Consider the following 22,805-nt stretch of genomic DNA (forward strand, 5'->3'; position numbering starts at 1 on the left):
GCCAGGTGCCACTCCAGGGCGGTGTCTGGCAGTAGCAGCTGATCCCACAGGGGGACAGAACACCATTACCTGTCAATGGTACAATGGCAGGCAAGTACAGATGGGCACGATTGGTACTCTGGCAGGTGGGAACAGCTGGTACTCTGGCGGGCACGGCTGGCAGTCTGGCAGGCGGCACAGAACAGACTGGTGGAATCGGGACTGTAACGGGTGGGGCAGGAACACAGGTAGGTATGAGTAGGAAAAGGGAACGGATAGGAACCAGTTCAGAATGGAGGGACAGGAACTGCTTCAGGAGGCACGGGAACACAGGCATGTACGAGTGGGGAAAAAGGAACGGGTAGTAACCAGTTCAGACTGGACAAAGAGCTATGGGGTGCGGGGCGAGAGCAGAGCCGCAGGATGCAGAGAGCAGAGCAGAACAGAACCGCAGGACGCGGAGAGCAGAGCAGAATCACAGACCTTGGAGAGTAGTGCAGAACCGCAAGATGTGGAGAGCAAAGCAGAACCGCAGGACACGTAGAGCAGAGCAGAACCGCAGGATGCAGAGAGCAGAGCCACAGGACGCGGAAAGCACAGCAGAACCGCAGGTTGTGGAGAGCAGAGCAGCAGGATGCGGGGAACAGAGCAGAGCGGAGCTGCATGTTGTGGAGAGCACAGACACAGAATGCAGGAAACAGCAGACAGAGCCGCAGGTTGCGAAGAGCAGAGCCTCTGGGTGCGGAGAGCAGAGCCCCAGGATGTTGGGAGCATAGCAGAGCCACAGGTTGTGGAGAGCAGAGAAAAGCAGAGCGGCTGGTTATAGAGAGTCGGAGCAGAGCAGACAAGACTACACACAGCTGAGGAGGGAAGGCAACAGACAAGGATATAAACAGGTGTAGGAAGTGGACTAGTACAAACAAGGACGGACACGGTAACAAGATCAGGATAAAGGATGCAGGCCTGGGTATACAGCCCCCAGCGTGAAAGAAACAGGACACACAGGAAACAGGCACAGGCCTGGGTATAAAGGCCCTAGGGTGGCAGAAGCAAAAGCAATAACAGGACAAAACCTGGTAACTCAGTAGCAGAAAGCAGACAGATTTTGTTGTTCAGGCATCTCACTATGGGTGGAGATGCCTTAAGTACCTGATACCTCTTGGCAATAGGCTGGGGACGAAATAGGAGTGCACACTGTCTCCAAAAGACTCAGGAAGTACCGACGCCCTAAGCATACAGCGAGGAAGTATGCAGCAAGCAAGCATGGAGTAGGCAGAGGACAGAACTCACAGCATGGCCCACAGTGATACATAAGATGGGAAGCCATGCAGTGATTATAAGAAGAAGGACCGGACCGGGGGTACCTGCTCTGTGCTGAGTCCGGAACTGTCAGGGCTGTCTCCTCTGTTATCTGGGGGAAAACTTAGAGACCCGGACCGTCCTATGCATGACAGAACAGGGGGCGTGGCTACTAAGAAAAAGCCTGAGCGTGCGCATAAGTAGACAGACTTGGCAGGAAAGCATAGCGCATGGCAGGGACAAGAGAGTGCTCGACTACTGAGCACCGGAATATCACAGGCCGGTGCTCATGCTTCTCTGCGGTAACTCACAAAGACGGACCAGTATCTTCCCTTGTGCCCACTGGCTCCTATGACCCGAGGTGCCAGATACTCCAGGCCTGTGAGTAACGCGCATGCCCTGCTTAGGAAAGACCGAGTGACTCACCGACAACTGTGCTTTCATCCCCAAGTATACATCTGCCGAGCCATGATAGGCCCCGTTAGTGTTGTGGACTTTGCTGCACCCTGTGCAGCAGACCCCAGACCCAGGAACCTGTTAAAGATGCCAAGGACAAGCTGCTGCCATTGTGATTCGACTCAAGGACACCTACAGGACGATACCGGATTCAGCCCGTGCTGACCGTGTTGGCGCCACGGTACCCATTGTGGACTCTTCAGTCAGGAAGCCATCAGACTGAAAAGATAACTCTTGAGAACTGTTGTTATCTCCATTATACACTCTACCCCATCCCATATACCAAACTGTTAAACCCTAGTTTTACCCTACCTCCTCCCTGCATGGAGTATACCCCTGTTCCAGTAAACAAGTTAGCTCTTGCTTTGTCTCCTGTCCGTTACTGCATCCAGCTACCTGCTCACATGATGCCAGCATGGATGTTACATTCATCTCCTGATGGTTTTACTCACCTTTCTTTGGAAGATGCATGATTGCACCATAGTAGGTGAAATAAGAGGGGCAGACAGGAGGCAATACTTTTTCTGATGTGGGACACAGCAAACCAGACCCATATAACCACCTAGTGACGGAGCCAATTTTAATCTTAATGACCAGGCCAATTTTTTTTTCATGACACATTGTACTTTATGTTAATGGTACATTTAGGTTGATACGTTTTCTGTTTATTGGAATTTTGGTGAAAATTTTTAAAAATTAATAATTTTCAAACTTTTACAGTGCTTTGCGAAAGTATTCAGCCCCCTGGAACTTTTAAACCTTTTCCCACATATCATACTTCAAACAAAGATACCAAATGTAAATTTTTGTTGAAGAATCAACAACACATCACATGTCACATGATTGGGGGTCAGCAATGCGTCTGCATAGTAGCCATAGAGGTCCTTGAGACCTCTATGGTTGCTGAGGCCAGATTGCTGTGAGTGCCACTCTGTGGTAGGCGCTCATAGCAATGCAGGAATTCAGCTAGATAGGAGCGATCTGATGATCACTCCCATGTAGCTGAGCCGATCCAGTTGTGCCAGCTTCTAGCCTCCCATGGAGGCTATTAAAGCATGGCAAAAGTAAAAAAAAAAGTTTACAAAAAATATGAAAAAAAAAATACCGTATATAAAAGTTTAAATCACCCCCCTTTTGCCCCATTCAAAATAAAACAATAAAAAAACCCTCAAACCTACACATATTTGGTATTGACGCGTTTAGAATCGCCCGATCAATAAAAAAAAATTAACCTGATCGCGAAACAGCATAGCGAGAACAAAATTAGAAACCCCAGAATTACGTTTTTTTGGTCGCCGCGACTTTGCATTAAAATGCAATAACGGGCGATCAAAAGAACTTATCTGCACCAAAATGGTATCGTTAAAAACGTCAGCTCGGCACGCAAAAAATAAGCCCCAGATCATGAAAATGGAGACGCTACAGGTATTGGAAAATTGCGCAATTTTCTTTTTTTTTTAGCAAAGTTTGGAATTTTTTTTTTACCACTTAGATAAAACAACCTAGACAAGTTTGATGTCTATGAACTGGTACTGACCTGGAGAATCATAATGGCAGGTCAGTTTTAGCATTTAGTGAACCTAGCTAAAAAGCCAAGCAAAAAACAAGTGTGGGATTGCACTTTTTTTTTGCAATTTCACCACACTTGGAATTTTTTTTCCATTTTCTAGTACACGACATGCTAAAACCAATGATGTCGTTCAAAAGTGCAACTTGTCCCGCAAAAAACAAGCCCTCACATGGCCATATTGACGGAAAAATAAAAAAGTTATGGCTCTGGGAAGGAGGGGAGTGAAAAATGAGAACGCAAAAGGGCAAGGTCGTGAAGGGTTTAAACTTCTCCACAACAGTATCACGGACCTGCCTGCTGTGTTCCTTGGTCTTCATGATGCTCTCTGTGCTTCAAACAGAACCCTGAGACTATCACAGAGCAGGTGCATTTATACGGAGACTTGATTACACACAGGTGGATTATATTTATCATCATTAGGCATTTAGGACAACATTGGATCATTGAGGCCGCCGTCACACATGCGAGTTTTACGGACGTAAGAGCGCAGAATCTACGTCCGTAAAACTCGCAAAAAATACGGCACAATTATTCTCTATGCCCCTGCTCCTATTTGCCGTATTTTACTGATCAGTATTATACGGCTTTCTACGGCCGTACAAAATCGCAGCATGCTGCGTTTGTCACCGTACTGCGCAAGAAATACGCCAATGAAAGTCTATGGAAGCGTGAAAAATACGGATTACACACGGACAAGCAGTGTGACTTGCGAGAAATACGCAGCGCTGTTAGAGAGAAAAGCCGGCAATTCAGTGCCGTGTACAGTAAAATCACACTGACAGCTTACAGTCCAATAGGTAGAATAAATGTGTACACATAGAATAGGTATATATATATATATATGTCAGTGAGACACATATATGTATATATATTAATATTTATTCCAGCGCTATACAGCTTGAAAGCCGGTAATTCCAATACCGGCTTTTTCCTTCTCCTTCCTAAAACCCGACATGATTTGAGACATGGTTTACATACAGTAAACCATGTCTTCTCTCCATTTTTTTTGCAGATTCCACACTACTAATGTCAGTAGTGTGTATCTGCAAAATTTGGCCGTTCTAGCTCTTAAAATAAAGGGTTAAATGGCTGAAAAAATTGGCGTGGGCTCCCGCGCAATTTTCTCCGCCAGAGTAGTAAAGCCAGTGACTGAGGGCAGATATTAATAGCCTGGAGAGGGTCCACGGTTATTGGCCCCCCCCTGGCTAAAAATATCTGCCCCCAGCCACCCCAGAAAAGGCACATCTGGAAGATGCGCCTATTCTGGCACTTGGCCACTCTCTTCCCATTCCCGTGTAGCGGTGGGATATGGGGTAATGAAGGGTCAATGCCACCTTGCTATTGTAAGGTGACATTAAGCCTAATTAATAATGGAGAGGCGTCAATTATGACACCTATCCATTATTAATCCAATTGTAGTGAAGGGTTAAATAAAACACAAACACATTATTTAAAATTATTTTAATGAAATAAAAACAATGGTTGTTGCAGTATTTTATTCAACGCCCAATCCAGTCACTGAAGACCCTCGTTCTGTGAGTAAAAAAACATAATAAACCAACAATATACTTACCCTCCGCAGATCTGTAACGTCCAACGATGTAAATCCTTCTGAAGGGGTTAAAACATTTTGCAGCAAGGAGCTGTGCTAATGCAGGCTGCTCCTCGCTGCAAAACCCCAGGGAATGAGGCTAAAAATAGATCAAGGATCTATATTTAGCTTTATTTGCGGTGAGGCGCCCTCTGCTGGCTGTTCATAGATCGTGGGAAATTACCTAGAAAGCCAGGGAGCTTTCTAGGTAATTTCCCACGATCTATGAACAGCCAGCAGAGGGCGCCTCACCGCAAATAAAGCTAAATATAGATCCTTGATCTATTTTTAGCCTCATTCCCAGGGGTTTTGCAGCGAGGAGCAGCCTGCATTAGCACAGCTCCTTGCTGCAAAATGTTTTAACCCCTTCAGAAGGATTTACATCGTTGGACGTTACAGATCTGCGGAGGGTAAGTATATTGTTGGTTTATTATGTTTTTTTACTCACAGAACGAGGGTCTTCAGTGACTGGATTGGGCGTTGAATAAAATACTGCAACAACCATTGTTTTTATTTCATTAAAATAATTTTAAATAATGTGTTTGTGTTTTATTTAACCCTTCACTACAATTGGATTAATAATGGATAGGTGTCATAATTGACGCCTCTCCATTATTAATTAGGCTTAATGTCACCTTACAATAGCAAGGTGGCATTGACCCTTCATTACCCCATATCCCACCGCTACACGGGAATGGGAAGAGAGTGGCCAAGTGCCAGAATAGGCGCATCTTCCAGATGTGCCTTTTCTGGGGTGGCTGGGGGCAGATATTTTTAGCCAGGGGGGGGCCAATAACCGTGGACCCTCTCCAGGCTATTAATATCTGCCCTCAGTCACTGGCTTTACTACTCTGGCGGAGAAAATTGCGCGGGAGCCCACGCCAATTTTTTCAGCCATTTAACCCTTTATTTTAAGAGCTAGAACGGCCAAATTTTGCAGATACACACTACTGACATTAGTAGTGTGGAATCTGCAAAAAAAATGGAGAGAAGACATGGTTTACTGTATGTAAACCATGTCTCAAATCATGTCGGGTTTTAGGAAGGAGAAGGAAAAAGCCGGTAATTGAATTACCGGCTTTCAAGCTGTCTAGCGCTGGAATAAATATTAATATATATACATATATGTGTCTCACTGACATATATATATATATATACCTATTCTATGTGTACACATTTATTCTACCTATTCTACTGTAAGCTGTCAGTGTGATTTTACTGTACACCGCACTGAATTACCGGCTTTTCTCTCTAATATATGTGTCTACTGACACACACACATATATATATATATATATATATATATATATATATATATATATAGACAGTATATATATATTTTCTTTTCTTTTTGGGACACATGGATCACTTCTATAGCGGTATGTTGGTTTTGCTAGCCTGCGAGAAAACCACGCAGTACGGATGCCATACGGATTACATACGGAGGATGCCATGCGCAAAAAACGCTGACACACCCTGCCTACGGAGGAGCTACGGACCACTTTTTTCGGGACTTTTCAGCGTATTACGGCCGTAATATACGGACCGTATTGTTTTACGCTGTGTGTGACGCCGGCCTTAGAGATCCACAATGAACTTCTGGACTGAGTTTGCTGCACTGAAAGTAAAGGGGCCGAATAATATTGCGCGCCCCACTTTTCAGTTTTTGAATTTTCACAAAAATTTAAAATAACCAATAAATTTCTTTCAACTTCACAATTGCGTTCCACTTGTTGTTGATTCTTCACCAAAAATGTACATTTGGTATCTTTATGTTTGAAGGATGATATGTGAGAAAAGGTTGAAAAGTTCCAGGGGGCCGAATACTTTCGCAAGGCATTGTATATCCTTAAATCCTTGTATGTGCACATGTTGCAGATTTGACTGCGGAATTTTCTGTTCAGATTCTGCATTTCTTGGCAGAAAACGCAGGTCACAATCTGCACCTTTTTAAACGAGTTAGCCATGGTCTACAAAATAATTACTAAATAACATTTAGCATATGTCTACGTTACATTTGCATCATTTTTCAAATGTCATTTTATTTTGTTAGGATGATAGACGGGTTAAAACATTATACCATTTTAAAAACCGCAACCCTCCAATATTACAAACTGCTGTCGGGAATTTTTTTATTCCTTCAGGTGCTACACAGGAATTAACACAAAGTGAAATGAAAAAAAAAATCTAAAATATACCTCTAAAATGTTGCTTTAGCTCCAATTTTTTCAATTTTATAACTGACTACATTTTGGAAACTACATTCTTCAAGTATTTTATCCAGGGGTATAGTGAGCATTTTGAACTCACAGGTGCTACACAGGATTTGATAACATTAGGTTGTCATATTAAAATTTTTCATTTTTTTCTTTAAAATGTTGCTTTAACCCCAATTTTTTCACTTTTTCAAGAGGTTTGCATGGAAAAGTGCCTCGCAAAGTTGGTTACCCACTTTTGTATTAATGTGGCGATTCCTCCATATGTAGTTATAGTTCTGTTTGAACACATGGCAGGTCCCGGAAGCAGGGCCGGCTCCAGGTTTTTGAGGGCCCCGGGCGAAAGAGTCTGTGGGCCCCCCCTTTAACACATACCACGATTCATGATGCACAGATACACAGCAGAGAAACATAGCACAGCCACGTAGCATATAAACACAGCCCACGTAGTATATAATACAACCCACGTAGCATATAACACAGCCACGTAGCATATTGCACAGCTCATGTAGCATATAACACAGCCCACGTAGTATATAGCACAACCACGTAGTATGTAGCACAGCCACGTAGTATATAGCACAGCCTCGTAGCATATAACACAGCCACGTAGCATATTGCACAGCCCACGTAGTATATAGCACAGCCACTTAGTACGTAACTCAGCCATGTAGTATATAGCACAGCCACATAGCATATAACACAGCCCACGTAGTATATAACACAGCCCACGTTGTATATAACACAGCCACGTAGTATATAGCACAGCCACGTAGTATATTGCACAGCCACGTAGTATATAACACAGCCCATGTAGTACATAACACAGCCCCGTGACGTAGTATATAGCAAATCCCACGTAGTATATAACACAGCCAGCCATGTAGTATATACAGCAGTCTACAACAAGTCCCAGCATCGCTTAGATACCAAATTGTAGCACAAGGACTAGTCTACAAGTCCCAGACTGTACTGTCTTGCACACAGCAGAGACCATGATCCACTCCCGCCGCCACCTGTACGGTCGTACCTTGTCCTCGGAATCGGCTCCCAGGCTCAACATGCTGCTAACCCCTGCAATGCTTTGGGACCAGGCAGGAAGGAAGACTCACTGCTTTACTTTCACCGTCACGCCGTTGCCCCCGTTGTGGACACAGGGTGCACCGTGCACTGACTGCTGCTCCGTCTTTCTGCTTGGTGCTGGACCTGGATGGTGGACGATCTCTGAGCTCTTAGGATAACGAGCTCTCACCCAGCCGGAAGTGACAACACAGACGATCGCCGGCCCGAAAGTGACTCTTCGTATCCATGGTGACGGCGGTGAGTATTCCTGCAGCTGCGCAGCGCCAGCGAAACTCAGTCCCAGAGAGCTCTGTGCCGCCTGCTGCTGGGGATGTGCTCCGCCTCTGAGAGTTGACTGTAATGTAAATGTAATACACACACAGCACAGGGATGTAGTCCGGCTGCGAGGGCCCCCTCAGGAGCGCACCAGTGTGTGTCGTACCGTTACTACCATAAATGGCCCCCCCTCCTCGACAGGGCGCCGGCACTTGACGGTGCAAGAACAACAGAAAAAAAACAAAAGTGACCCCACTGAAAAAAATTGCACCTCTCAATAAATTCATCTACAGCTGCAGTGACTATTTTGTAACATCTATGCCAGGTTTTTTCTGGAAAATTGGAAATCTGCCAGTTTAGTGCCCATACATTGTGCCACCATACAATGTACAGCTCCAATATATATTATCAGCCCCATACATTGTGCCAAGAATGTGCTTCTGGAGACACAAACCTGTAAATTAATTGTTCTCTTCCCATTACAATAATGCCAACCATGTGGCCGCTTACTGTGGTTAAGGCACAGTAGGGCTCAGAAGGAGGGGGCATTTGGATTTGAGACAGTAGATTTCATTGGATTTTATTTTAGGGGGCGGGAGCCTTGTCACTTTTGCAGAGTCTTTGTTATATCAGTGTCATGGGTACCTCTATATTTCCAGCGATAGATGATGGGCCTGCGTGGGTGCTGTCTTTATGCGGAATAAGATAAGGTTTTGTTGGTAGCATTTTTAGTGACATAGTAACATAGTTAGCAAGGCTGAAAAAAGACATTTGTCCATCCAGTTCAGCCTATATTCTGTCAGAATAAATCCTCAGATCTACGTCCTTCTAAAGAACCTAATAACTGTAAGATACAATATTGTTACCCTCCAGGAAAACATCCAGGACTCTTTTGAACCCCTCAACTCAGTTTGCCATCACCACCTCCTCAGGCATGGAATTCCAGATTCTCAATGCCCTAACAGTAAAGAATCCTCTTCTATGTCCTCCAGACGCAGAGAATTCCCCCTTGTGACTGTCACCTTCCCTGGTATAAACAGATCCTCGGAGAGATATTTGTATTGTCCTCTTTTGAATACATAATTTTTTTTTTATCGCTTCCATGATAAGTCTAGGAATACAGATGAAACCCCACCAGAAACACTCACTATAATGAGGCAGATGGAGATTTCCCCGCCCCCGTTAACGCTAGTACTCCCGGTCTGGGAGAAGAATGACAGACATTAAAGGTTAAAGACAATTTTTGAGACATACATGTTAACAGGTGAAACAGGTTAAGTTAAGCATCCCTTTATGGGAAGTACGATTCTTGAACGTTGCAAACAATAAAGTAACGATAACATACATTAAGTGCACACAGGTGAGTGCAAAACATTGTCGTAGGCAAGGCACATTGACCGGTCCTGGTCTCTTCTGTGCCATGTAGTTTTGCTCCAGTCCAGAAAAGCAAAACAGGTACACATATTTACAGTTCTGCTCACGCTACCAGCGCGCGGCAATATCAAAGCAAGGGCACCGGAACTGGTGCCAGACTATTTATACAGTTTCCAGGGAAACATCTTGTCCATATAAACTGCAAAAAAGAAGAGCATCAAAACAACATATATACATCAGTTACTTCACGCAGGTGAATGTCCTTTATTTCTGCTTTTTCCAGGGCAGCTCCTGGCGTGTACAGCTTCCTGACTGGGAAAGTCCATATGTAGGTGTCACAACTGGTGACACTGTTGAAAATAGTTCAGCATTTGGAGTTTGTGTAGCCTGGGTCTGCGTTTCAGTTCCACTTTCAGTGGCTACACGGGTGTGATCATAAGGGCCATGGCACCATTTCACATGAAGGGCGTAGTATCCCCTTTCCCCATAGTGCCGGGTATAAGTGACTTTGTCACCAGGGTACAAATTACGGTCAGGGTGTCGTCTTAACAGGTGCAACTCCACATCCCTGAGATTAACAAACAGTTCTTTTTGTCCAGTTTGCTCTCTTATGAATCCCCAACCTCTGTCCAAGTTAAAAGAAACTACAGTTCCAGTTCTAATGGGCCCTCTACTGGCAGGTTTAATGATGCAGGATTAAGCTTTGTCTGACAAGTTCTTTTGCTCCATAGCCTCCCATTTAGCTCTACGTTGTTGTTCTTTGGTGGCTAGTTTTAAAATTTGTTGCTTACAATAGTCCTCTGTTTCTGTAACTTTCACGCTATTAGCTGCAGATTGGGCTTCTATAGGGAATCCCATAACATCTGTGCCTGGGTGTTTCCAGTGTACTGTCATTTTGGGCTTACATGCCTTTAGGGGGGATGCTACTGGGGTCATTGGCTCAGTCAATGTGTCACATGCATCAGTTATGCAGTCCCAGGTTATGACCGTAGTTATTTGTCTAAGCGTTAGCGTTGGTGGGGGGTGCTAGTGGTCCCACTAAGGTGTCTTCAGCTACCGGGGCAGTGAACATACCTGTCTCATCAGTGCCAGTGTCTTGTTCCATCACTGATGGGGTCTGGATCACTCGTTGCTGCTCCTGGTCCGTGGGCTGCAGGGCCTGGTGCTGCGGTGTCGTCGTCTCCAGTTGTGGCGTCTCGCTTGTCAGCGTCTCGCTTTCCGGCTGGGCCTCACTTTCCAGCTCCGTCGGGGCGGCACTCTCGAGGTCTAGGTTTTCTGTCTGCAGTGTTGTCTCACGTTTCAGCAGGGTCTTACTTTCTTGCTCTGTCGGGGCTGTAGGAGAGGGCTCCATATTTCCTGTTGGCGTCTCCTCCATCAGCGCGTCGCTCTCTGGCTCCACCGAGGTCAACGGTGCAGGTTCCGCCGGGGCTGGGGATATCTGGTAAGTGTCGGCGTGGCGGCTTGGCGGTCTTCATCCTCCGGACCAGGCAATCTTTCCAGGTGGCCACCACTGTCATCTGGGTCTTCATCAGCTGCTGGGCCAGCTCCTCCATCGCTCCAGCGCTTCTCCGCTGTCCACCAGATCTCAACGAGGTTGCTTGCAGCCATCCTGCTGCCGTGCTGTTCCACGTGCTTCTTTCTTTTTGCTTCTTTCTCTTTTTTCCAGCCAGCTACCTCTGGAGGCGGACCCGTGCTGGTGACGGACATCTTTGCTTAGCATTAGAGTCTCTGAAGGGGTGGATCCAGCTTTCGCGCCGATGCTTGAACTCCACCCATGGCAACACATCTTTTCCTGTTCTCTGTCCACCTTGTGGTACAGCAGTGGTGGCCATATTTCAATTTCACACAGTATAATACAGTCCATTGTAATCCATAGCGCATAGTACCCGGCGATGCCAGGGCACGATATCCTGTTCGTGACACCAAAGTTGAGTCACCCCCAGGGCAGTGGGGTACTCGGTACCGAGTCCGGTCACAAGGAGGGATGTCACGGTGGCTGCGACCTGGTCCATGGCCCTGTACCTCAAGGTTAAAGGGGGAAAATGTTCAAAGTTTGTCGTGACACCACCTGTGGGTTTCGGTCAGTATTGGGGACCGACGCTGCATTAAAAGGGTCCCCTAGGGGATGTTGCAGCAGCACAAATGTTACACTTCCCACAGGTGAAGCGCGTCCCCAGGGATCCTATGGTGTAGGGTGTGCATAGTATAGCCAGTAAATAAATGGAGGAGACAAGTTGTAAGTCTTGGTTTACTGTAGGTTGCTGGCCACAGTCCAGGGTACCAGGCATGGGTGATGGTGGTACGTCCAGCTCAGAGGCAATAGAGGGTTCCTTTCTCCAGTAGAGGTCCATGAGCCTTTCCAACTAGCGCCATTAAAGGTGAGGTCCCTGCTGCCTATCCTCCAGTTTCCCCCTGTCCTGGGACAGGTACCTGCACGATGGGCAGCTTGAGCCATTTTACAGGGACTTTAACATACCGCGGGCTCCTCCAGTGCTGCTGCGTCTCAGGCGTGGTGCGGGCAGGTAACATGTAGTGTCATGCCCTCCGGTTCTGATGTGTCCTAGAGTCTCGCAAAAGCCTCGGGCTCCTGGTTCCCGGCTACTGCGCTTCAGCTCTGAGGGTGCCCTGCCACAGTTCCCCTCTGAGCCCTGTTCCTCTCCTGTGCTCCTTCCCTTCCGGCTACTCCACATACAACAACCCTTCCAGGTTATCTGTCCTTCCAGAGGCTGCAGCTCCCTCTTGGCTGCCAGGCCTCTCTGTCTGCTCTCAGTTCCAGACTTCCTTCTACTTCTGTGTCTCTCAACAACTAACTAGCTCCTCCTCCAGGTCAGGATAAATAAAGCCTAGGGAAGCTCCCCTGAATCCGGGTCTTGAGCTCCACCTCCTGGCCTGGATTCAGAATGTGTTCCATGTGTGTGCCTTACCTGGTGATGAGAACTCCATGCTCCTGAGCATGACATTACCCTCACCGAAGGAAAAGCAACATCACTGCAGCAACCGGTTACCTGGGGTACTGCAGAGACACTTTGGACTCTGTTTGGCATGTGTTATGGTGGTATCCATCTTTTTTACCATACACAGAGCTGTGGTTGACCACACTTTTGAGCTAAAAAGACACCTAAAATGATGGGACACCCCTGGAGCAGAGACTAGATGGTGTCCAAAGGGACACCATGTGCCACATAAGTGAGTCGGGTTTTTTGTCTGAATCGCTGTTTTTGTGATTTACATGGAAATCCCAACGCAAGTCATCAGTGGAGAGCACAGAATGTGAGGAGGTAGAATGAACAAATAGACAGCAGTACAAGAATAGTTCTTATTTTTATTTTTGTATGGTTCACTGTGTGGTATAATTGATAAGGTAACTTTATACTTCGGGTCAGTACAATTACAGCTATACCATATTTATATAGCTTTTTCTGTTTTGGTGCTACCACACAGTAAAAATGCTTTTACAAAAAAGTAGTTTCGTCACCATATTCTGAGAGCTGTACCTAATTAATTTTTTTGCAGAGCAAAGCTTTATAAGGGCTTATTTTTCACGGGATGAGGTGGATTTTTTTAGCACAATATTTGGGTGCATAGCGATATTTGATGTTTATTTTTGTTTTATCACAAAGGTTTCTTTGTGGTTTTAGTGATTTGTGTGCGCTTTTTTATGTGTTTTTTCTACTTTATTACATATTTTATGTAACTTTTTTTGACCCCAGGGGGTCAGCTGTCATGTAACCTGTTGGAATTTCAGACACAGGAAGAAACTATTCACATGTTCCTCTGAGCCGAATTATAAGGCCCCTTAATGACCCCTGTTAAAAGGTATATCGGCCATCGTTAAGGAGTTTAAGCATCTCCCAGAGATATGCCACAATGTTCATGCTTACACAATCACTTTAATAAAGACTTATTATTACTATGATTATGATAATGCACATTCTATTAACAACATTTTGTTGGTCGATGCTGCATAAAAAGGTAAACAACCATAATATATAATCCTATAAGTCACTCTTCTACTGTATTTAAATGAGAATTGTACTGTCAAGAAATTTTGCATAAAATCAATAGAACAAGAGAATATAAGAAATGTCCTATTATATTTTATCGGAGACATATAATTCTTTCTTCACTTATGAGCAACTTCTTTACCTCCCCCACTTTTTCCCTAAATTATGAACCAATTTGTAGATGCTGCTTGCAGTATAAAGGAGATTAATAAATGATACTTTTATAAATTATAGCTAAAATGTAACTGAAATGACCTAATTAGCATGGTGGCTCAGTGGTTAGCCATGTAGCCTTGTAGTGCTGAGGTCCAGAGTTCGAATACCACCAAGGACATCATCTGCATCTCCATGTTTGTGTGGGTTTTCTGTGGGCATCCTGGTTTTCTCTTACACTCCAAAACATACTGATTGGGATTTTAGATTTTGAGCCCCAATTGGGACAGTGATGATAATGTGTGTAAAGAGCTGTGGAACTAAAAAATGTGTTTTCCCAAAATGATGTCTACCTCAATAGTTTTGACATTATTTGAAATTTGCTCCAAGGTGTTGTGAGAAACATTTTTTTATGTTAAGATTATGTTCCAGTAAATGATGGCATGACTCACTAGGAATCACAGAAAAAGAAACAAAGTCTGACTCTGTTTTACTCATTTAAACAGCAACTCCCTTCTCTGTTCACAGGAATAGTGCCGTGGAGAAGCTAATGGATGGAGATGAGAAAGATAGGTCAAAGAGGTAAGAACAGCAATATGAATAAGTCCATACTTCATAAATCTAGTTACAGAACATAACTGATTTATAGCTTTAGTTTTGTAATCTTATACCCATTCCTCAATCTCCTAACCCCATAAATGTTTCTCTAGACTGACATGTTTGTTTCTCTAGGGCTTTACGTAACAGGTCTGAGAAAAAGAGACGTGATCAGTTCAATGTGCTTATCAAGGAGCTCAGCACCATGCTTCCTGGGAATGCCCGCAAGATGGACAAAACCACTGTGCTGGAAAAAGTTATTGGCTTCCTACAAAAACACAATGGTAAAGTCACTTGTTTCCACAATAAAAGGGCTTTATTACTTATATCGGATGAGCACTGATGTGTCCTACTTTGTCTGCAACATCATCATCATCATCTGACAGATACCCTCTATCACCAATAGGATCCCCTGTTAATAAAAACATATAAAAACTTGATTCCAGCTCACCTAGTAGCTCTATGCTCATCCACCTGGGGCTCAGACACCGGCCTCACATCAAGGAAAATAGAAAAAATTGGAGTCCGGCTCAACACGACTGGGTTTTCCTTTTATTTTTATTTTTCAAAAGAAAATTTGGTGCATAGAAAAGAAAAATATACATGGTCGACATGACCCAGTCGACGCGTTTCGACTGCACTAGGCAGTCTTACTCATGATTTCCTGCAATCATTAGTGAATACTATGTTGTGTTTCGAGAGCCTCTGATATGTCTAACGAGTGAAAAACCCACACCCACACAAGAGACCCCATTTAGACCCCTCAAGGAATGTATCTACTGTAGATGTGTGTAATTCTTTCACACAAAACTGTTGGCTTTGCCCAAAAGTTTTCATTCTCACAAGGAGCAAAATGGACCATAGAATTTGTTGTGCAATTTCTCCTGAGTACGACTATACCCCATATGTGGGGGAAAATTACTTTTGAGGCATTGTGTAAAGCTTAGAAGGGAAGACGGGCCATTTTGGAATTTAGATTTTGCAAGAATGGTTTGAGGTGCCATGTCACATTGGCATAGCCCCTGAGGTGCCACCCCCCCCCCGCTTCATAAGTGATGTCATTTTACAAACTAAACCTTTCAATGAATTCATCTATGGGTGCAGTGAGTATGTTAACACTACATGTGCCGCACAGAAATTTGTACCATTGAGCAGTGAAGAAAGAATAATTAGATTTTGTTTTAGGCTACTTTCACACTGGCGTTTTTTGTAATACGTCACAATGCGTCGTTTAGGGGGAAAAACGCATCCTGCAAAGTTGTTTGCAGGATGCGTTTTTGCCCCATAGCATAACATTACCGACGCATTGTGACGTATTGACACACGTCGCAACCATTGTGCGACGGTTGCGCCATGTTGTGGCGGACCACCGGGAGCAAAAAACGTTAAATGTAAAGTTTTTTGCTCCAGACGGACCACTTTTTCCGACCGCGCATGCGCGGCCGGAACTCCGCCCCCACTCCCTGCCAGAGAATGCATCCGCTGCACCGGTTGTGCGGTGCTAACAACGCTAGCGTCGGAATGTCGGCCCGACGCAATGCGATGGGCTGAATTCCGACGCTAGTGTGAAAGTAGCCTAAGCCACAAATGTTTAATTTAAAAGGGTTAAAAGGAAAAAATGGACTTCTCAGTTTGTTGTGCAATTCTCCTCACGCCAGTACCTTACATGTAGTTGGGAACTACTTTTGAGGGACAGTGCAAAATTCAGAAGACAAGGAGCACCATAATTTAACAGATTTTACTGTTATGGTTTGCGGGTGCCATGACTGACTAGAAAAATAATAATGATAATAATAATATTGCTTTTTTTTATGTTTGGCAGCTGTCACAGACTAAAAGATGTTTTTTATGCAGAAACTAGTTTTTGCATCACCATATTTTGAGAGCTATAATTTTCCATATTTCTTCCGACAGAGCCATGTGAGTGCTTGTTCTTTGTGGATGAGTTGACATTTTTATTGGTACCATTCTTGGAACATGACATTTTTTTTAGCACTTTCTATTCTGATTTTTGGGAGGCAGAAGGAACTAAAAACAGCAATTGAGGAATTTTTGTTTTTTATGCTGTTTCACTTGTAAAATTGATAAAGTAACTTTATTCTATGGGTCAGTACAATTACAGCGATACCACATTTATATAATTTTTGTTCAGTGGTATGATGAAAAATCATATTTTTTTGCTTCTTTTTTATTTGTTTTTAGGGTGTTCCCTGAAGGGGTTAACTAGTGGGACAATTTTATAAGCTTGGTTGTTCCGCATGCGGTAATACCAAATATATGTATTTTTTTTGTTTATTTTTTTTTCAATAAAAATAGTTCTTTGTGGGTACAATACACACTCACATACAGTATATACTGTAAAATTATTATTTTGCTTTTTTTTTTTACTTTTCTACTTCATCGCTCTATGGTACTATAACTTTTTGCAGTCTGATCGCTGTTATAAAGCATTGCATGTGCATTGCCATGCTTTATGAACTGTCAGTGCTGCACTGACACAAGCTTGTTAGGATACTTTCACACATCAGGTTTTTTGCATCAGGCACAATCCGGCGAATGTTGGAAAAAACGGATCCAGCGCAGATTGTGAAAAACTGACACAACGGATCCTTTTTTCGATGGATCCGACTAGCATATCCAGATAATTAGATTAAAAAAATTTGGAGCATGCTCAGTTTAAAAAAACGGAATCCAGCACCGGAATCCGTCATTTTCCGGATTCGGCACCTTCAGGCTCCCTTAGACTTCCATTCTAGCAAACAGCTTTTTCGCTGGAGACAAAAAAACATTGCTATGGACGTTTTTTCTAGAAACCGGAAATGGCATATTTGACAGATCCGGCGAAAACCAGACAAAACGCAAGGTCATTCGGCGCAATCTGGCACTGATACAAGTCTATGGGAAAAAAAACTGATCCGGCGGCAACATTCGCCGGATCCGTTTTTTTGAAAATTAGCCGGATTGAGCCTGACGGTGAAAGCCTGATGTGTGAAAGTAGCCTTAGACCATGCTCTGCGCATCCCCAGTGACCCGGATGTCATCATGACGACATTGCCTCACCATGGTAATGATTGGCCCCTCGTAACGAGCCGATGATCGCAGCATTTATGGGATTAAACTGCCAGGAGTGGTGCAGGTACTGCATCTAGCAGTGAGTGTCAGCTGTCAAATTTGCTGAACACCCAGCGGCGATCGCGCGCGCACAGAGTCTTTGCGCGCAAAACCACCAGAACGTATCCATGCGTCCAAGGTTGGGAAGTCGTTTCCAAACTAGTTGTATGGATATGTTTATGGTCATGAACGGATTAATTAATTACTATTTATTCTCGTTTTGTAAAAAAAAAATGTCTGTTTGTTTATTCTTAATTATTGTCAACCTCTTCAGCCATGATAATAAAAACATAGTTTCAGTGCAGCAAAACCTCTAAGGCTTTGCTTATATTGTGCTTTGAAATAGTAGAACACTACGCTGACCTATTTTTGTCCCTCTCACTTTCTATTAACCATAAATGTTGGTTACATTAAAACTCACTGTACCAGTAGATATGCCACACCATGACTAAGAACATGTCTAGAATCAAAAGTACTCAACACTGACATTTATTCCTCCCAGAAAATTCTGAATAACATTTATGTTATGTGGAATAACATTTAATCCCTTTAAAAAGAAGAATGGTAACAACTATTTGTCAATTTATTTAGAAATACTCAAGAGGAATAACAGTAACAGAAGAACAGGTCTATAAAGAGTTTCAATAGATATTTCTCTAGGTCTGTCATTTAACAGTGAATACAATAGCAGTCCAATATGACTAACCAGATTAAAGTAAACCTGTCACCAGGTTTGGCCGATACGAGTTACGGCCAACGCTTTTCAGGGCTTATATACAGCATTCTATATTGCTGTATATAAGCCCCCAACCAGACCTGAAAGGGAAGAAAAATAACTTTTATGATACTCACCGGCGGCGCGGTCCGGTCTGAGATGTGTTGCTCTCTTTCGGCGCCTCCCATCTTCTTACATTCTTGCAATGTCGTTCTCCTGCTTGCTTCATGTAGATGACATGTCCCTGCATCATCCACACAGTTTGCTTGGCATCGCACTCCTGCGGAGGCGTACTTAACTGCCCTGTTGAGGGCAGAGCAAAGTACTGCAGTGCGCAGGCATCGGGAAAGGTCAGAGAGGCCCAGTGTCTGCGCACTGCAGGATTTTGCTCTGCCCTCAACAGAACAGATAATTATACCTGTGCAGGAGTTCAATGCCGAGCAGATTGTGTGAATGATGCAGGGGTGCATCATCCACATGAAGCCAGCAGGAGGGTGGCATCGCAAGAAGATGAGAGGGGCCGGACCGAGAAAAGCGACACCCATGAGACCGGACCGCCCCGCAGATGAGTATAATAAAAGTTATTTTTTTTCTCTTACAGGTCGGATCCGGGGGCTTATATACAGCATTATACAATGCTGTATATAAGCCCTGAAAGGTGGTGGCCTTAACTCGTATCAGCCACACCTGGTGACAGGTTCCCTTTAATCACTGTTATAAATTATATTACCAAATGTCAAACAATTTACCAGTTGGTGCAGTAGATTCTAAGAAAACCAACAGGCTCAGCATTCATGATCTACATGTTTTTGAGTCGGTGTATTAAAATAATTAATTTTAAGGGGAGGTGTTCAAAATAATAGCAGTGTGGAGTTCAATTAGTGAGGTTGATCATTCTGTGAAGAAACAGGTGTGAATCAGGTGGCCCTTATTTAAGGGTCAAAACAGGACATGTTGTACATGCATTTCTCCTTGAAAGCCTGAGAAATTTTGGGCGCTCAAGACATTGCTCAGAAGAGCAGCGTACTTTGATTAAAAAGTTGATTGGAGAAGCTAATACTTGTAAAGAAATGCAGAGAATGATAGACTGTTCAGCTAAAATGATCCCCAATGCTGTAAAATGGAAAGCCACAGATGCCTGTGTGAAGCTAATCTCTTAGCAAGAAGTCCCCACAAAGTCCCACTGTTAACAAAAAAAATGTACTGAAACGGATACAATTTGCCACAGAACACATCAACTGGCCTAAAGAGAAATGGAGAAACATATTGTGGACTGATTAAATTAAAATTGTTCTTTTTGACAGTTCAACAGACTACCCCCAAACTCTGTATTTTATCCACAGCACACTCTGAAGACAGTGAAGCATGGTGGTGCAAACATTTTGATATGGGCTGGGCATGTTACTCTTACTATGGTGCCGGACCTATTTACCGCATACGAGGGATCATGGACCAGTTTTCATATATTAAAATACTTGAAGAGGTCATGTAGCTTTACGCTGAAGTGGATATGCCCTTGAAATTGGGGGTTTCAACAAGACAATGACCGCAAACACACCAGTAAAAAAGCAAAATCTTGGTTGCAGTCCAACAAATTGAGGTTATGGAGTGGCCAGTCCAATCCCCAAGCCTTAATCTGATAGAACACATGTGAGGTGACATTAAAAAATGCCATTTCTGAGGCAAAGCCAACAAATGTAAAAACTTGTGGGCTGTAGATGGAGATGGAACAGGATCCTTGATGCAAACAACTGGCTAAGACGATGGTGCAGACAACAAGGATTTGGATTCCTGGACCACGGTGTGAATTACTGGTATGATGGACTCCTCGCCAGAGACGGACTACACCTCAACAAACCTGGGAAACACACATTCGCCAGAAGACTCGCTACACTCATCAGGAGGGCGTTAAACTAGAAGAAGAGGGGACGGGAAGAAAAACATTAGACTCGAACAAAGACGACCCAGGAAAACATACTCAGAAGGGAGGTAAGAACATTTCTAAAACAATCCACAGTGAGGAGATTGGAACAAAACAAAATCCTCTAAACTGCATGCTCGCAAACGCCAGAAGCCTGACAAACAAGATGGAAGAACTAGAAGCAGAAATATCTACAGGTAACTTTGACATAGTGGGAATAACCGAGACATGGTTAGATGAAAGCTATGACTGGGCAGTTAACTTACAGGGTTACAGTCTGTTTAGAAAGGATCGTAAAAATCGGAGAGGAGGAGGGGTTTGTCTCTATGTAAAGTCTTGTCTAAAGTCCACTTTAAGGGAGGATATTAGCGAAGGGAATGAGGATGTCGAGTCCATATGGGTTGAAATTCATGGAGGGAAAAATGGTAACAAAATTCTCATTGGGGTCTGTTACAAACCCCCAAATATAACAGAAAGCATGGAAAGTCTACTTCTAAAGCAGATAGATGAAGCTGCAACCCATAATGAGGTCCTGGTTATGGGGGACTTTAACTACCCGGATATTAACTGGGAAACAGAAACCTGTGAAACCCATAAAGGCAACAGGTTTCTGCTAATAACCAAGAAAAATTATCTTTCACAATTGGTGCAGAATCCAACCAGAGGAGCAGCACTTTTAGACCTAATACTATCTAATAGACCTGACAGAATAACAAATCTGCAGGTGGTTGGGCATTTAGGAAATAGCGACCACAATATTGTGCAGTTTCACCTGTCTTTCACTAGGGGGACTTGTCAGGGAGTCACAAAAACATTGAACTTTAGGAAGGCAAAGTTTGAACAGCTTAGAGATGCCCTTAATCTGGTAGACTGGGACAATATCCTCAGAAATGAGAATACAGATAATAAATGGGAAATGTTTAAGAACATCCTAAATAGGCAGTGTAAGCGGTTTATACCTTGTGGGAATAAAAGGACTAGAAATAGGAAAAACCCAATGTGGCTAAACAAAGAAGTAAGACAGGCAATTAACAGTAAAAAGAAAGCATTTGCACTACTAAAGCAGGATGGCACCATTGAAGCTCTAAAAAACTATAGGGAGAAAAATACTTTATCTAAAAAACTAATTAAAGCTGCCAAAAAGGAAACAGAGAAGCACATTGCTAAGGAGAGTAAAACTAATCCCAAACTGTTCTTCAACTATATCAATAGTAAAAGAATAAAAACTGAAAATGTAGGCCCCTTAAAAAATAGTGAGGAAAGAATGGTTGTAGATGACGAGGAAAAAGCTAACATATTAAACACCTTCTTCTCCACGGTATTCACGGTGGAAAATGAAATGCTAGGTGAAATCCCAAGAAACAATGAAAACCCTATATTAAAAGTCACCAATCTAACCCAAGAAGAGGTGCGAAACCGGCTAAATAAGATTAAAATAGATAAATCTCCGGGTCCGGATGGCATACACCCACGAGTACTAAGAGAACTAAGTAATGTAATAGATAAACCATTATTTCTTATTTTTAGTGACTCTATAGCGACAGGGTCTGTTCCGCAGGACTGGCGCATAGCAAATGTGGTGCCAATATTCAAAAAGGGCTCTAAAAGTGAACCTGGAAATTATAGGCCAGTAAGTCTAACCTCTATTGTTGGTAAAATATTTGAAGGGTTTCTGAGGGATGTTATTCTGGATTATCTCAATGAGAATAACTGTTTAACTCCATATCAGCATGGGTTTATGAGAAATCGCTCCTGTCAAACCAATCTAATCAGTTTTTATGAAGAGGTAAGCTATAGACTGGACCACGGTGAGTCATTGGACGTGGTATATCTCGATTTTTCCAAAGCGTTTGATACCGTGCCGCACAAGAGGTTGGTACACAAAATGAGAATGCTTGGTCTGGGGGAAAATGTGTGTAAATGGGTTAGTAACTGGCTTAGTGATAGAAAGCAGAGGGTGGTTATAAATGGTATAGTCTCTAACTGGGTCGCTGTGACCAGTGGGGTACCGCAGGGGTCAGTATTGGGACCTGTTCTCTTCAACATATTCATTAATGATCTGGTAGAAGGTTTACACAGTAAAATATCGATATTTGCAGATGATACAAAACTATGTAAAGCAGTTAATACAAGAGAAGATAGTATTCTGCTACAGATGGATCTGGATAAGTTGGAAACTTGGGCTGAAAGGTGGCAGATGAGGTTTAACAATGATAAATGTAAGGTTATACACATGGGAAGAGGGAATCAATATCACCATTACACACTGAACGGAAAACCACTGGGTAAATCTGACAGGGAGAAGGACTTGGGGATCCTAGTTAATGATAAACTTACCTGGAGCAGCCAGTGCCAGGCAGCAGCTGCCAAGGCAAACAGGATCATGGGGTGCATTAAAAGAGGTCTGGATACACATGATGAGAGCATTATACTGCCTCTGTACAAATCCCTAGTTAGACCGCACATGGAGTACTGTGTCCA

The 22,805-nt window shown here is 43.5% G+C and overlaps 1 protein-coding gene across 1 annotated transcript in view; it reads left to right on the forward strand.

Annotated features, from left to right (window-relative positions):
- NPAS2 (neuronal PAS domain protein 2) overlaps window positions 1–22,805 on the forward strand; it is a 154,524-nt gene that overhangs the window by 26,156 nt on the left and 105,563 nt on the right. Inside the window, exons 2-3 of the mRNA XM_069757586.1 lie at window positions 14,509–14,562; window positions 14,713–14,861. Coding sequence (XP_069613687.1) covers window positions 14,509–14,562; window positions 14,713–14,861 — 203 coding nt within the window. The remainder of the gene's footprint in view (window positions 1–14,508; window positions 14,563–14,712; window positions 14,862–22,805) is intronic.

Source organism: Ranitomeya imitator, chromosome 3 (genome assembly GCF_032444005.1).
Source record: "Ranitomeya imitator isolate aRanImi1 chromosome 3, aRanImi1.pri, whole genome shotgun sequence".
Classification (NCBI taxonomy): Eukaryota; Metazoa; Chordata; class Amphibia; order Anura; family Dendrobatidae; genus Ranitomeya; species Ranitomeya imitator.